Consider the following 15,242-nt stretch of genomic DNA (forward strand, 5'->3'; position numbering starts at 1 on the left):
AAGCCAGCAGCAGGAGTTGGCCATTCAGCCCTTTCAGTCTGTTTCTCCAATCCTTACAACATACAAGGCCTTTCAGGTCCATCCAAGTCCATGCTAGCTCACAGAGCAATCCCAACCCCAATTACTTTCCCTGGAGCAACAAACAAGATACTGGAAGAACTCAGCAGGTCAGGAAGCATCTGAAGATGGAAATGGACAGTCAACAGTCCAGATGAAGGGTCTCGACCTGAAACGTCGACTGTCCATTTCCCTCCACAGATGCTGCCTGACCCGCTGAGTTCCTCCAGCGTCTTTGTTCCTCCACATTCCAGCATCGGCTGTCTCTTGCGTCTCCAACATTCCCTGAAACCTGTTCTCCCCATGTTCTCATCAACTCCTCCTAGATTCTACCCCTCACTTACACTGGGGGCAATTTCCAGCAGTCAAATTAACGATCAACCTGCACGTCTTTGGGATGTGGGAGGAAACCGGAGCACGCAGGGGAAACCCATGAGGAGAACGGGCAAACGACACAGACATAGACAGTGCCGGAGGTCAGGATCGAACCCAGGTCTCTGGCGCTGTGAGGCAGCAGCTCTACCCGCTATGCCACTCAATATGCCACTGGTCATCCACACTTCAGTACCCTCTCTGTTCCTGCTTTCTTCTCAAACCCTTTGATCCCCCTAGCATTAAGATATCCAGCTCCTCCTTGGATATTTTTAATGACTTGGTCTTCACTGCTTTCTGTGGTACAGAATTCTGCAGACTCACCACCCTCTGGGTGAAGACATTGCCCCTGATCTCAGTACCATTGTGTGTGTGGGGCTCAGAAGCCTACTCCTGATGTATTCAGTCCAGGGTTATTTGAACAGGAGAGGTGGATGAGGGGGAAAACAGCACGGATGGGGAGATACTTGCCTTGCTACAGAGGATGGACATGAAGTAGTAATCGAGCAGGAAGGTTTCGGAGAAGCGGCTGTAGTCGAAGCGGAAGAAGAGGACGGTGAAGCTGAGGGTCACGTACTGATGGCACGGGCAGCAGAAGGAGGAACGGAGAAGCTTCATCCCAGCCACTGTGATAAAGAGTGGGTCGGTGCTGTGGAGGAGGGAAGAGATAGAAGGTAAAATATTAACAGGAGACCGCAGCAACTCACTTATCCCCACCGGCCGAAACCTCATCGCCACCAATCCAAGGGCCAGAGATGTCAGTGAAGGACCACTGCCCGCGCGGGTACACCGGGCGCAATGCAGAACAAGTGCAGCGAAGCACTCCCACTACCTCTCATGGACTCGGGACCTGTCTTATGGTGAAGGTCCCTGGGAACACCGTAACTTATGAACTGCAGTTGGGCAACTCGTGCTCAGACAGATCCCACGGACACAGGGAACGGTTGATCTGAATATTTTGTTTTACAGTGGTTGGTTAGGGGATATATTTTGACTCAGGGCTGGGGAGAACTCGCCCTGCTCTTCTCCTGCGGGTGGCCTTGGTGATCGGTTTGATGTCGCGCCTGTAAGAGGAAAACTTCTGGCAGCTTTGCAAATCTGTGGGGAAGGATCTCAAACCCATGATCCCTGACTCAATGGCAAGAGAGAGGGACAGGGAGAGGCGGTGGGGGGGGGGGCGTGGTGTGGGGGGAGGTGGAGAAGAGACAGACAGACAGACAGAGAGAGAGGGCGAACGTGACCAGTGATATTTGGCTGAACCTGGTTGTGAAGTGTGGGGACACATCGCTCCTCGATAGAAGTGTCCGGTGCCATAACAACTGCGGGAGAGTGCTGCTGACCCATGAGAATGGGCCGCTGGCCTCAGGAGCAAGATTTACATGCTTCCTGGGCTCTTCCTCCTCCCTCCGTACATCACCATGCCCCCTTGTACCACCCGCTCCTACTCACAATATGCCCAGCTTGTGGCGGCCGCTGACGGCACTGGCATCTGTGGTGAGGGCACTGAGGATGACAGCCGGGTAGATGAAGTATTTCTCCGTGCACTGGAGCCAGGCGTAGACCTTCTCAAACCACATCAATTGTGCCGCGTCTGAAGAACGGAGTGCAGGTGGGGAGGAAATGGGAGGGTGTGGGGGGGGGGGGGGGGGGGGGGGAGGGAAGAAAATCAATGAAAGCACAGTACATTGGTCACCCACATTTGCACATCTACAGTACAGTAAAAGCCTACATATGCTGGCAATAACCAGAAAACCTGACCCTACACTCTCACACATCACCAGATCCCTCCCGCAATACTTCAAATTGGCTTTGAGCAGGATATCTAGAGCCACTTTGGTGCTTTGGAGGCAACAACATTGTGCATTTATATAGCATCTTTAATGTAGTAAACAGGAGCTTTGCAGGGGAAGGCAACATTAGACGGACAGTGGGGCAGGTGACCATAAGGGAACGGCAGGCTCAGGTAGGGAATTCCTGAACACGGACTCAGTCGCCACCAGCAGAGTGAAGAAAAGCAGGGATTCTTCCCAGAGCCGAAATTGGAGGAGCACAGAATTCTCGGTGGTGGGGGGGGGGGGGGGGGGGGGTGGTGGTGGTGGTGTGTGGGCGTTGTAGGAATGGGTGGGAGGTGGAGAAACAGGGAGGCAAGGATGCAAATGGTAAAATGCCTCATCTGAGAGGCTGCACCTGGGTGAATGGGAATGGGGCAAGTTTCAGGCAAGTACTGTGAGCAACACTGGGCCCCATATCTAAGGAAGGGTCCAGAGGAGGTTCACAAGAATTATCCTGGGAATCAAAGGCTTAATATACAAGGATCGTTTGATGCCTCTGGGTCTGTACTCCATGGAGTTCAGAAGGATGAGGGGCGATTTCATTGAAACCTACTGGATACTGAAAGGCCTGGATAGAGTGGACGTGGAGAGGATGTTTCCATCAGTGGGAGAGCCTGGGATCCGAGGGTACAGCCTCAGAATAAAGGGACGTCCCTTTAGAACTGAGGTGAGGAGGAATTTCTTTAGCCAGAGGGTGGTGAATCTGTTGCCACAGAGGGCTGTGGAAGCCAAGTCATTGGGTGTAGAGATTGATCAGTTCTTAATTGGTCAGGGGCTTAAGGGTTGGGGAAGAAGGTGGGAGAATGGGGTTGAAAAAAATCAGCCACGATTGAATGGCCGAGCAGACTTGATGGGCCGAATGGCCTAATTCTGCTCCTAGATCTTATGGTCTAAGGTCTGAAGGCTTGCACCATTTTGCCTGCTCAGGACTTTATGGCCACTTAGGAAGAAAAACAGGGTGGTTAGGCACAGGCAGTGCCCTACTCTTGAGCATTATGTACAGGCAGACGGAGAGCTTTCTCGTGGTTGTCCTGCTGCAGCAAGTCAGCCAGAAGGAGAAGTAACAGGAAGGTAACCCACAACCCAATCTCCTTGGGTAACAACCCCTCAGCCTCCATCCCTTCCCCCAGCACATCGAAGAGGGAAGTTTCAAACTGCTCTCTGTTCCCAGACAGTGGTTGGCTAGCTGCCCCCGACTTAACCACAGCCGCTGACAGGAACCAAGGGGATCAGCAGTAGGAACTGTGTAGAAATCGAGCGTTAAGTAACACTCGCTTACTTAAACTTCCCTCTTTCTGTACAGGGAACTGAACAGCAGCTAAATGTTCACGTATTTATTTAGCAGAACAAAAAGTTTCTGTGGAAAACAAAAATTGGCGAGGATTAGCAGAGCTGACCTGGCAGTCGCAACACTGATCGCCTGCGTCAGAGGGGGAAAGCCTCCAGTCTCGATGGAGTGGCTAAAGGGGGAGGGGTGTGCTGCACTGTCAGAGGGCTGATACAGAGGATTTTCAGAAGGGTGGTACCGAGGGAGTGCTGCACTGTTGGAGGGGCAGTGTGGAGGGAGTGCTGCACTGTCAGAGGGCTGATACTGAGAGGTCTGTCAGAAGTGTGGTACCGAGGGAGTGCTGCACTGTTGGAGGGGCAATACTGAGGAAAAGCTGCACTGTTGAAGTGTCATAGATCTGAAATTACAGCTGCTTCTCTTTTCAGAGACGCTGCCTGACCTGCTAGTGTTTCTAGCATTTTCTATGCACAGTGACGCTTTCAAACATAGCAGCTGTTTGTGCACAGCAAGATTCCACAGGCAGCTCTCGGTTTCCCAGGGTTGGGGAAACAAGGAACTAGAGGGCATGGGTTTAAGGTGAGAGGGGAGAGATTTAATAGGAACCTGAGGGGCAGCTTTTTCACCCAGAGAGTGGTCTGTATATGGAACGAGCTGCCAGAGGAAGTGGTTGAGGCAGGTACATTAACAGCATTTAAAAGATATTTGGACAGGTACACAGGTGGGAAAGGTTTAGAGGGATATGGGCCAAATGCAGGCAAGTGGGACGAGCTTAGATAAGAATTTTGGTTGGCATGGACCAGTTGGGCTGAAGGGCCTGTTTCCGTGCTGTATGACTCTGATAATAATGGGTGTGCAGGAGAAACTCGGAGGGACAGATGTTGAATCACCCCACCCACCACGTTCCCATGCACTCAGAGATATTTGAACCACGTTACTCGGACTACATTTCTTTTTCCTCTCTCTCAACTTGCACCAACGTCGTTATGTTTATTTTGTCGTGCAGATTATGTATAATTTATGTCAACTTAAGTTTATGTTATGTTTGTAATGTACTGTGCTGCTGCTGCAGAAAGCTAATTTTCATGGCATTTATACCCTGGATACTTATGCCTCTGACAATAGACTTGAACTTGGAAGATTTCTGGGAAGAGTTGCAGCGACGAGGGGCCTTGGCCAAGTGGACAAGACAAGATTTCTTTATTTGTCACATGTACATCGAAACACACAGTGAAATGCACCTTTTGCGTAGAGTGTTCTGGGGGCAGCCCGCAAGTGTCGCCACTCTTCCAGTGTCAACACAGCATGCCCACAACTTCCTAACCTGTACGTCTTTGGAATGTGGGAAGAAACCGGATCACACAGAGGAAAGCCACGCAGACACAGGGCGAACATACAAACTCCTTACAGGTAGTGGCCGGAATTGAACCTGGGTCTCTGGCGCTGTAAAGTGTTACGCTCACCGCTACACTACCGTGCCTGCCCTTAGGAATAGTAAAGGGAAAAAATAACTGGTGGGAGTTGTCTATAGGCCACCAAGTAATAACATTACAGTGGCACAGGCAATAAACCAAGAAATAGATGTAGCAGAGGATGTGGAGAGTCTACAGAGATATAGATAGGTTAACTGAGTGGGCAAGGGTCTGGCAGGTGGAGTACAATATTGGTAAACGTGAGGTCATCCACTTTGGAAGGAAAAATAGAAGATCAGATTATTATTTAAATGGTAAAAGATTGCAGCATGCTGTTGTTGTGCAGAGGGAGAGACTGGATTTGTTCACCTCAACAGCAGGGAAGCTTCAGAGAGGACTTAACTGAGACATTTTAAATCATGAAAAGTTTTGGTAAAGTAATTCCTGGTGGCAGAAGAACTGGCAACCAAAGATTTAATATGCTACAATAATCTGAAATGTGTGAAAGGGCTCCGAGAGTCATAGGCACTGGAGTAGGCCCTTTGGCCCATCAAGTCCGTGCCGACGCATTTATACTGATTGCACTTTACTCTCCCCATGCTCCCATCAGCTTCCCCCCAGATTCTACCACTCACTGTGTGTTTTGATGTACATGTGACAAATAAAGAAATCTTGTCTTGTCCACTTGGCCAAGGCCCCTTGTCGCTGCAACTCTTCCCAGAAATCTCCCAAGTTTGTCTATTGTCAGAGGCATACGTACCCAGGGTATAAATGCCATGAAAATTAGCTTTCTGCAGCAGCCATTTAACCAACCAACTAGCACATCTGTGGGATGTGGGAGGAAACCAGAGCACCTAGAGGTTACCCACATAGCCACAAGGAGAACGTGCAAACTCCACACAGACAGCACCCGAGGTCAGGATTGAACCCGGGTTGCGAGGGCTCCACGAGCTGCACCACGCTCCTAGTCCTCGAGGACCATCACCGATTATGGCTCTGGATCAAACCAACCTCCTGTTCTCCTGGCCACCATCATGAAGAAACAGCACTCCTCTCCATAATGGACATCCAGCCCACTACATTAAACCCACGGCATCCTTCACACCCTGGACACGAGCACATGCACACCGCCCCTCCACACAGACCATCGTGGCCACAAAAGACACGGGCACAATCCTCCCCTGACCCAAAGATCCCCAGAGATACACACACATCACCCTGCCCAGACATACAGACACACCCTGCCCTCACATAGATGCAACCCCTCCCACAGACCTAACATGCACACACCATCTCAGATCTCAGAAACATCCCTCGCCCACCCACACCCTGCCAAGAGGCATTTTCCAGTGTAACCCCACACCCAGAAGTCCATGTGCTGTGACTGCACTCACCTCTGACCTCAAACTGACTGTATTCCTTGGATTTGAGGACAGGATGCGACAGGCAGCACCAGGGCAGCTGCTTGCGGAGCTGTGGGAGGAGGTAGTGCGTCAGGAAGCCAACCAGGCCAGCTAGGGCGTACAGCACGTAACTCAGGACCGGCTGCAACCGAGAAAGAAAAGGGAGAGAATGTGAGGCAGGAGGAGAGGCAGAGAGGACCGACCGCCCAGTGGAGCTGCTCGGTGTAGGAGCGCAGTGATACAACATGGAGCATGCACCAATTGCAGGCGAGGACAGGGTGGGCCGCAGATTTCGATTGGCTCATCCTGTACGTGGAGAGAGGGCCATGGGTTTAAGCCTCGCTCCAGAGACCTGAGGCGCACTTTCAAGGGTGCCGTCCTTTCAGTCGAGACCAAGCCAGCCTTATAAGTTGCTCAGCACCACCAGCAGTAATGCAGGGGAGGTGGCCCAGGGCTCTTGAGACCAGGACCACAGTCACCACTTTTCCATGTGTTGGGAGAGCAAACGGGTCTGTTACCTGGCTACACAACCGGTGTTGCAATTACTGTACAAACACATGCCTTTCCAACTGAAGCATCGGGTAACTCGATGCCACGAGGTAATGATGCAGCTCTATAAAACTCTGGTTAGACCACACTTAGAGTACTGTGTCCAGTTCTGGTCGCCTCATTATAGAAAGGATATGGAAGCGTTGGAAAGGGTGCAGAGGAGACTTACCAGGATGTTGCCTAGTTTAGAGAGTATGGATTATGAGGAGAGACTAAGGGAGCTAGGGCTTTACTCTTTGGAGAGAAGGAAGATGAGAGGAGACATGATAGAGGTGTACAAAATATTAAGAGAAATAGATAGAGTGGACAGCCAGTGCCTCTTTCCCAGGGCACCAATGCTCAATACAAGAGGGCATGGTTTTAAAGTAATGGGTGGGAAGTTCAAGGGAGATATCAGAGGGAGGTCTTTTACCCAGAGAGTAGTTGGGGCGTGGAATGTGCTGCCTGGGGCGGTGGTGGAGGCAGGTACATTGGTCAAATTCAAGAGATTACTAGATAAGCATATGGAGGAATTTAAAATAGATGGATATGTGGGAGGAAGGGGTTAGATAGTCTTAGGCGTGGGTTAAAGGTTGGCACAACATGGTGGGCTGAAGGGCCTGTATTGTGCTGTCCTGTTCTATGTTCTAGTTCAGTGCAGCAATCGTGCCAGGGGTTCAATAGCACTGTGGGCACAAGGCCAAGTGTTTCCTCCTCCCCGAGGCCCCACCATCATCTGTATGTGGCATTGACCCACTTTCTGGGAATTATAAATCGCTGTTGTCAGTGTTACTGGGTGACGTGCAGGGCTAGTGACCCAGCCTTGTCCCACTAATCCTTACCCCAATTATCACCACCACAACTAGTAGTGGACCATCCAACCACAGAGCATCACAGCCCAGCCTGGACTTGTCCTCAGATGGTACAGGTGCAGCAGAGGGGCACCAGAAAACAGGAGCAGGAGAGGCTTGAGAGTGGGCCTCCCAAGCTTGCCCCATTGTGGCTGATCCATGTGCCAGTCACACACAGCCTTTAATCCCCCGATCTCTCAAATATTTATCTACTCTTTAAATCCCTCCGGTGATCTAGCATCCACAGCCCTCTGGGTCAAGAATTCCAGACTTTCACTGCCCTCTGCAAGTAGTAGTTCTGGTGCACTTCAGTTTTAACAAACTACTTCCTTCTCCTGTGATAGTAACGACAGGGGAAATGGCAGGGTTAATTTCCTGCCAACCCTCTCCTCCCAAGAGGCTTTCAAAAGGTGGTCAGAGGCTGGGACTGTCCTGAGTCTTTAGTCAGATGTTTGGCAGTGTAAAATGTGATGGACCTATAGTAAAGGGGTCATTTCCCAGCGAGTGATTGGCCTCAACCCGGGTAAGGCACCAGCTTGGTAAGCAGCGTGCAGACAATGGCTCCATCCAATGGTGGAGCAACAATACTGCAGCTTGACCAGCCATCTGTCCTGATGAAGGGTTGCAGACCCAAAATGTTTACTGTTTCCCTGTCCACAGATACTGTCTGATCTGCTGAGTGCTTCCAGCATTTTCTATTTTTGTTTCAAATTTCTGGCATCTGCTGTTTTTTTTTGGATTTTCATTTACTGTTGAATTCACTGCTGCTTCTGTGAGTGACAACCTTGAAGAAGTTCTCCGCTCTCTGCCAGAGGAAGCGGGTTGAGGCGGGTACATTTATGACATTTAAAAGGTATTTGGATGGTACATGGATAGGAAAGGTTTAGAAGGATATGGACTAAACGCAGGCAAATGGGACTAGCTTGGATGGGAACCTTGGACGGCATGGACCAATTGGACCTAAGGGCCTCTTTCCATGCTGTATGACTCTATGACTCTCCGAAAGGCTAGTAACTTGTCTTTCACTTTGTTCGCCCTCAGTGGTTTCTTTCTCCCTTCTAATCTTCGATAAGTTATTGACCAAGACTCGCTTACAAAGCCACATCCCTTCCCTCAGCAAATGACACACGGATTTCTACTCAAATTTTACCCTTCACTATTAGGACCCACCCAGGATCAAAAGGTATAGAGCTCTGACGAAGGTCAGCAAACCTGAAATGCTGACCGTTTCCCCTTCCACAGATGCTGTCTGACTTTCCTGTTTTTGTACCATACTGTTGGGAGCTTCCACATCTCACACGAGTCTGTTCAGAATGACCCAAGGCACCTCGTGCACAAAGATTTACTATTGGGAGCATGTGCCATTTGGTAGGCAAACTCAACCAGCAATAATTGTGTCGTAGTTGGCCTGTTGCTGGTTCTAGTGCTACTGATTGAGAGATAAAGCAAGAAAATTTCCCACTCTTCTTCAAAAAATACATTGGGATCTTCAGCAATGACTTCCACAGGCTGACGGAGCCAGGGATGGCATCATCTGACAGTGTAGCACTGCCTCGGCATTGTACAGGGTCAACCAGGATTATGTGCTCGGTTCTCTAAAGGCAGGGCTTGAACTAGTCACTTTCTGACCCACCAAGTCACAAATGAGCTACTATTGAGCTGACCAAGCTTCGTTGCTCAACACAAACTTTGTGATCAGTTTCTTAAGATCACCCTAACATACTGAGTAACAACTGCCCATCAATAATCTCCTCATGTTCCCATCAGTCACTGTAATAACACCGGGATACAGTACTGGTGGGGACGGGTCTGTCGCTGTATAACACTGGGGTACAGTACTGGTGGGGACAGGTCTGTCACTGTTTAACACTGGGGTACAGTACTGGTGGGGACAGGTCTGTCGCTGTATTAACACTGGGGTAGAGTACTGGTCAGAATGGGTCTGTCACTGTTTAACAGTGGGGTACAGTACCAGTGGGGACGGGTCTGTCGCTGTATAACACTGGGGTACAGTACTGGTGGGGACCGGTCTGTCATTGTTTAACACTGCAGTACAGTACTGGTGGGGACGGGTCTATCACTGTATAACACTGGGGTACAGTACTGGTGGGGACAGGTCTGTCACTGTATAACACTGGTGTACAGTACCGGTGGGGATGGGCCTGTCACTGTAATAACACTGGGGTACAGTACAGGTGGGGATGGGTCTATCAGTGTACAATCTGGGGTACAGTACTGATGCATACAGGCCCTTCACACTCTCTCTCCACACAGATCAATTTCTCCAAACACTTACCTGAAGTGCAATGAACACGGTGCTGGCACTGATAGCAAAGGTTATGATGGCGATCACTGGACACATGACCAGATCTGAGTGGAGGATCTCCCGCTAGAGACGGGGAAGGAAAGGGATAACCAATTACAAAGAGGTGCGCACGAGGGACTCGCTGCAGTTCCAACTGGGCACTCCTGGAATTGGGCAGGAGAAAGACAGAGAGATGAGAGTCTGGAGTGAGTGCGTTGCTGGTCCAGAATTACTCCAGGTCTACTCAGTCTTATTGCTTTTATGAATGGGGAACATGGTGGCATTTGGGGTGGGTACAGGAAAGGTGGGACGGAGCGGGAAGTAGTGGACTAGAAACCAAAGGCAGGAGGTGCAGAAAGGGGGGGGGTTAAAATGACATGATGGGATAAAGTACTCAACAATCCCCTGCCACCCAATAACAACTCAGTAGCCCACTCTAATCTAGCCCCACCCTGATAAACTTGCATATAGGGCACTGGAAGTAGATTCAATCATGCCTTTCAAAACAGAATTGAGTACATAAGCGACGATGAATCCACTGATCCTCTCTTTCTCGGGAAGACCAATGTTCTGCACTCCCTCAGTTCTGCATGTCCAACTATGATTGTTCTACCTTTGGCGCCTGTCCACAGCCTTGACTGTAGTCACCCAGTGTTGGTTGTTTCTCTTCATCACCAGAGCTCCCGAGTGGACAAATGCGCCCAAATCAACAGTAACACAGTCCATAACAGACCTAGGATTCACCCTGGTAACCAACTCCCTCCAGTAGATCATCCAAATCCAGTAATCCACCTGTCCCAGACATCCAGATTCACCCCAAAACTAATCATGACCCCACATCAACCCTATAGGGAAGCAACCTAATCCACTTCCTGGCATTTATTGGACGCCAATGCACACGCGCACTTAAGACATAGCCTGGGGTGGTGGGATTGATCTACAGGCTCGGATGAGGTCAGCACAGGTCCGGAATAGATCCTGGATGAATGAATGGACGGACGGGATGGGAGACCCACCATGAGCAGGGCTGAGCAACAACTACTCTGAGAGACCAGTGCCACTGAGGACTTACCACCGAGCTCCTGAGCTTCGCTGGGAGTGGATCCTGGATTTCTAGCAGTGGATCCTCAGGGTTTCGATTGTCCAGTTGAGGAAAGAACTTTGACCGGATCAGGGACCTGAATTTCAGGAGAGACAGAGGGTCAATGTTCTGCACTCCCTCAGTAGGTGTCCAGCTATGATAGTTCTACCCTCAGCCTTGACTGTAGACACCCAGTGTTGTTGTTTGTCTTTGTCAACAGAGCTCCTGAGTGGACAACTGCGCCCAAATCAACAGGAACACAGTCCATAATCCTTTCAGCCCAGCCCACCATATGCAGCTCTGCAGCCCTCCCTGCCTACATGTCCATGTTGTGTAACTTTACGTCCCTTTTTACATGAGGAACTCCAGACAAGTGTCACACTGCCATATCATCCTCCCACCAAAGGTAGTGCTGGAGAGCCCAACGTTACAAAGAACAGACTTTACATAGAACCCTTCACAACCCAAGCAAACCTCAAAGCTCTTTACAGTCAAACACTTCTAACGTTTTAACACCAGATACCAGCTTCATGATAATGATCAGGCAGCTCTTTAGGCTTTGTTAGCAGAATCAGCACTGGTTAATGTTCCAGAAGGAATTACACACACAAAATGCTGGAGGAACTCGGCAGGTCAGGCAGAATCTATGGAGGGAAATGGACAGTCGACGTTTCAGGCTGAGACGGTTGACTGTTCATTTCCCTCCATAGGTGCTGCCTGACCTGCTGAGTTCCTCCAACATTATGTGTGTGTTGCTCCAAATTCCAGCATCTGCAGTGTCTCGTGCTTCCAGAAGGAATTCCTCGGTTCCTCCACAAAATATGGGGATAAGAACTTTTACGTCCACTTAAGAAAGCAGACATTCATTTGAATAGCAGTGTTGCAAGTGCTCAGGACTATGATTTTGTGCTGAAGTCTCTGGATGGGGCCTTCAACCCACACCCTTCTCCCTCAGATGAAGGCAGGCACCTTGTCTTGTCATTGCCATCCATTGACCAGCACCTTGGTTCACCCCAAGGTTGGCACCTCCAGTAATACAGGACATGGCAAGAGAAGGATTGTCAGATAGGATCCTTGCTCCTCTGGACATTTGAAAATCTTATTTCCAACATGTAAACCCGATCACATTGTGGCTATTCCAAGGTAAGGAAAGACTCCCCAAACTTTCCACCTGGTAACAACTACTTACCAGAGGGTGGTGGGGTCACTGCTCTGTCGGCTGAGGTGGTATGACAGGGCAACTAGAAGACCACAGAACACCGAGAACAGAACAGGCACGTGCTGGGGCTCCCAAGGAACCTGTGTACAGATAGAGACAGGGAGGGGGTGTGGGTAGGGAAGGAGAAGGGGAAGCGGGAAGAGAGGAGGAGACAAGAGGAGGGAAGAAGAGGGGAGAGTAGACAGAGAGGGAGGGGAAGAGATGGGGGAAGGGAGAGAGATAGAGTGGAAAAGGGGGAGGAGACAGTGGAGGGAAGAGGGTGCAGAGGAGAGGAAAGGGAGTGAAGACAGAGGAGTGGGGAAGGAAGGGAGGATAGAGTGACAGAGAGAAGGAAAGAGGGAGAAATCATAATGATGAAAGTAGGCCTCTCAGTCAGTTCATTTGTCCCAATTAGTCCCAAAGAAAACGATCGAACTAGTCCCACTCCCTGTTCTTGTACATTCCCTCTTAACACAGAGCATCCATTCGCTCTCCTTCCCTCCCCCATCTTCTTCTCAATCGCCCCCTTCAGCCTCCCACACCCACCATCCCATTCCCCCGTTCACTCCCCTACCTTCACAGCACCAAAGCAGAATCCGTACAGAAGGGCAGCAACCAAGAGACTACGCACAAAGCTGTAAAGTGCTGACACAGGGCTGGTTGTGGCTGTGAGGAGGATGGGACAGAGTCAGTACCATTATGAATATGGTTTTCAAACCCATCGGCAACTGCATCCAACCCACTAGCTCCTGGGGCAGAGTGGATCTCCTCGCTTGGGGGAAGGGAGAGTGACACGAGCCTGTGTCTCTCCAGGGAACAGTTCCAAGAATGGAGCTGCTGGTGGATGGGGCCCCAGAGTCACGACGGTTAATAGAGCCAAGATGGGAATTAGCAGGTTCCAGTAGATGGAGTGGAGCGGCTATAGTGGTGCGGGGGGGGGAGGAACAAGTGGGGGCGCCCCCAGCAGAGTGGTATAACTTCTGTACAATGTTTTTTCTCTTTCAAGAGCTTGCTGCTTCCTTGTGGAGGTTTGAGGTTTGTGTCAGGCAGTGGAAGAGAGGCGCCCTTGGCTAGGAACAGAATGAACAGCACGAACAGCAAGGGGCATTGATCACCGGGGGTGTGTGTGTGACTGCAGTCAACAGGCATCTCAACCTACCAGTGCCCCCGAAGGCGTGCATGTCCAGTTGCTCCAACAAGTACATGAAGAAAGTGTTGACTTGAGGCATAAGCCCGACTAGGAAAATGGCCGGGAAACACAGCGTGAACACTGCAAGGAAAACAACACACATCTTAGCAACCAGCAGCCACACAAACCGAGAGAGTTTGGTTATTAGGGAAAGCTCACCCAGAAGAAAAATCAAAAACTGCAGATGCTGGAAATCTGAAATAAAAGCAGAAAATATTGCAAACGCTCAATAAGTCAGTCAGTATCTGTGGAGAAAGAAGTGGAATTAACATTTCGGGTCCATGTTCTTCAACCTGAAATGTTAACTCTGTTTCTCATTCCACAGATATTTACAAGACTACTGAACGGACCTCTTGTATGATAAGATGGACTGACCTGACAACCTACTTCGTCATGGCCTTGCACCTTATTGTCTGCCTGCACTGCACTTTCTCTGTAACTGTAACACTTTATTCTGCATTCTGTTGTTGCTTTTCTCTTGTACTGCCTCGATGTACATGCGATGAAATGATCTGTATGGATGGCACGCAAAACAAAGTTTTTTTTTACTGTACCTTGCTACATGTGGCAATAATAAACCAATTTACCAGATGCTGCCTGACCTGCTGAGTGTTTCCAGCAGTTTCTGTTTATTATTACCTCAGTGAAAGAATGCTGAGGAACTTGACAAAAGCTCCTTAACACACAAAGCAGCTGGACAAACTCAGCTAGTCGGGCGGCATCTGTGGAGGGAAATGAATAATAGATGTTTTGGGCCGAGACCCTTCATCAGGTTGGGGAGCCGGTCCTGATGAAGGGTCTCGACTGAAACGTTGACTGTTCATTTCCCTCCATAGATGCTGCCCGACCTGCTGAGTTCTTCCAGCTCCTTTGTGTGTTGCTCCAGATTTCCAGCACCTGCAGTCTCTTGTGTCTCCACTAAACTGTGGGGGAGTTGGGTGTGTCTTCAAAACTAGGTGCCTTTATATACAAGGCAATCACTAGTAAACCGATTAGGGAAATCAGTATACTTGCCTTTACTCTGAGAGTGGGGAGAAGTGGGACTGGTTCCCACAGGAAGTGGCCGAGGTAGAGAGCAGAGATAAGTTTAAGCAGAAGCCAGGTAAACTCAAGGGAGAAAGGAATGGAGGATACAGTGAAAGGGGAGATAGAGAGGGGTGGGAGGAGAAACACAGGCACGCAGCAGAGGGGCCAAATGGCCTGCTTGTGCACGGTAAAGTTGATTATAATGTTGCCCGCCCCGAGGTATAAACTCACCGACCACTACGTCCCTGGCACAAGCGAAGGACTGGGCAGAGAAGAGAGTGATCCCGTACAGGCTGATGGGGTGGAGGTTGTTGTTCTGGCTGGCAAAGTCAAAGAGCCAGATCAGCATGCAGCACATGCAGAAGTAGACTGGGCGGCTGTATGCGATAATCCAGTTGTGGCCCTGCGGGAAGATGCATCACCTCAGATCGCAGTTCACAAGACAACCCGGACACTCCTGCCTCTCCATCTAACACCACCCATCCTTGCATCACCAGCCAGATCAGCCCAGGAACTACCCCTACATTACGCGATCAGTGAGACTGTAATCACAAGGACTCAATCAAATGTACCAAAGGTTCTCCAAGTCCCTGGGGGCAAGCCCACCTTCAAGTCACATTCCAGTCCAGAGACAGAGCCCTTGACGTTCTCTGTGCAGTATTGAGGGAGTGCTGCACTGTCTGAGGTGCTGTATTTCGGGTGA

General features: G+C 50.0%; 1 protein-coding gene across 1 annotated transcript in view; it reads right to left on the reverse strand.

The window, feature by feature from the left end:
- LOC127586944 (pecanex-like protein 3) overlaps positions 1-15,242 on the reverse strand; it is an 88,407-nt gene that overhangs the window by 34,237 nt on the left and 38,928 nt on the right. The window contains exons 14-22 of the mRNA XM_052044977.1: positions 14,771-14,942; positions 13,484-13,594; positions 12,899-12,990; positions 12,316-12,425; positions 11,118-11,223; positions 10,037-10,129; positions 6,353-6,503; positions 1,879-2,020; positions 901-1,078 (exon numbers count right to left, since the gene is read on the reverse strand). Of these exons, the coding sequence (XP_051900937.1) occupies positions 901-1,078; positions 1,879-2,020; positions 6,353-6,503; positions 10,037-10,129; positions 11,118-11,223; positions 12,316-12,425; positions 12,899-12,990; positions 13,484-13,594; positions 14,771-14,942 (1,155 nt within the window). The remainder of the gene's footprint in view (positions 1-900; positions 1,079-1,878; positions 2,021-6,352; positions 6,504-10,036; positions 10,130-11,117; positions 11,224-12,315; positions 12,426-12,898; positions 12,991-13,483; positions 13,595-14,770; positions 14,943-15,242) is intronic.

The sequence above is a fragment of the Pristis pectinata genome, chromosome 38 (assembly GCF_009764475.1).
Source record: "Pristis pectinata isolate sPriPec2 chromosome 38, sPriPec2.1.pri, whole genome shotgun sequence".
Taxonomy (NCBI): Eukaryota; Metazoa; Chordata; class Chondrichthyes; order Rhinopristiformes; family Pristidae; genus Pristis; species Pristis pectinata.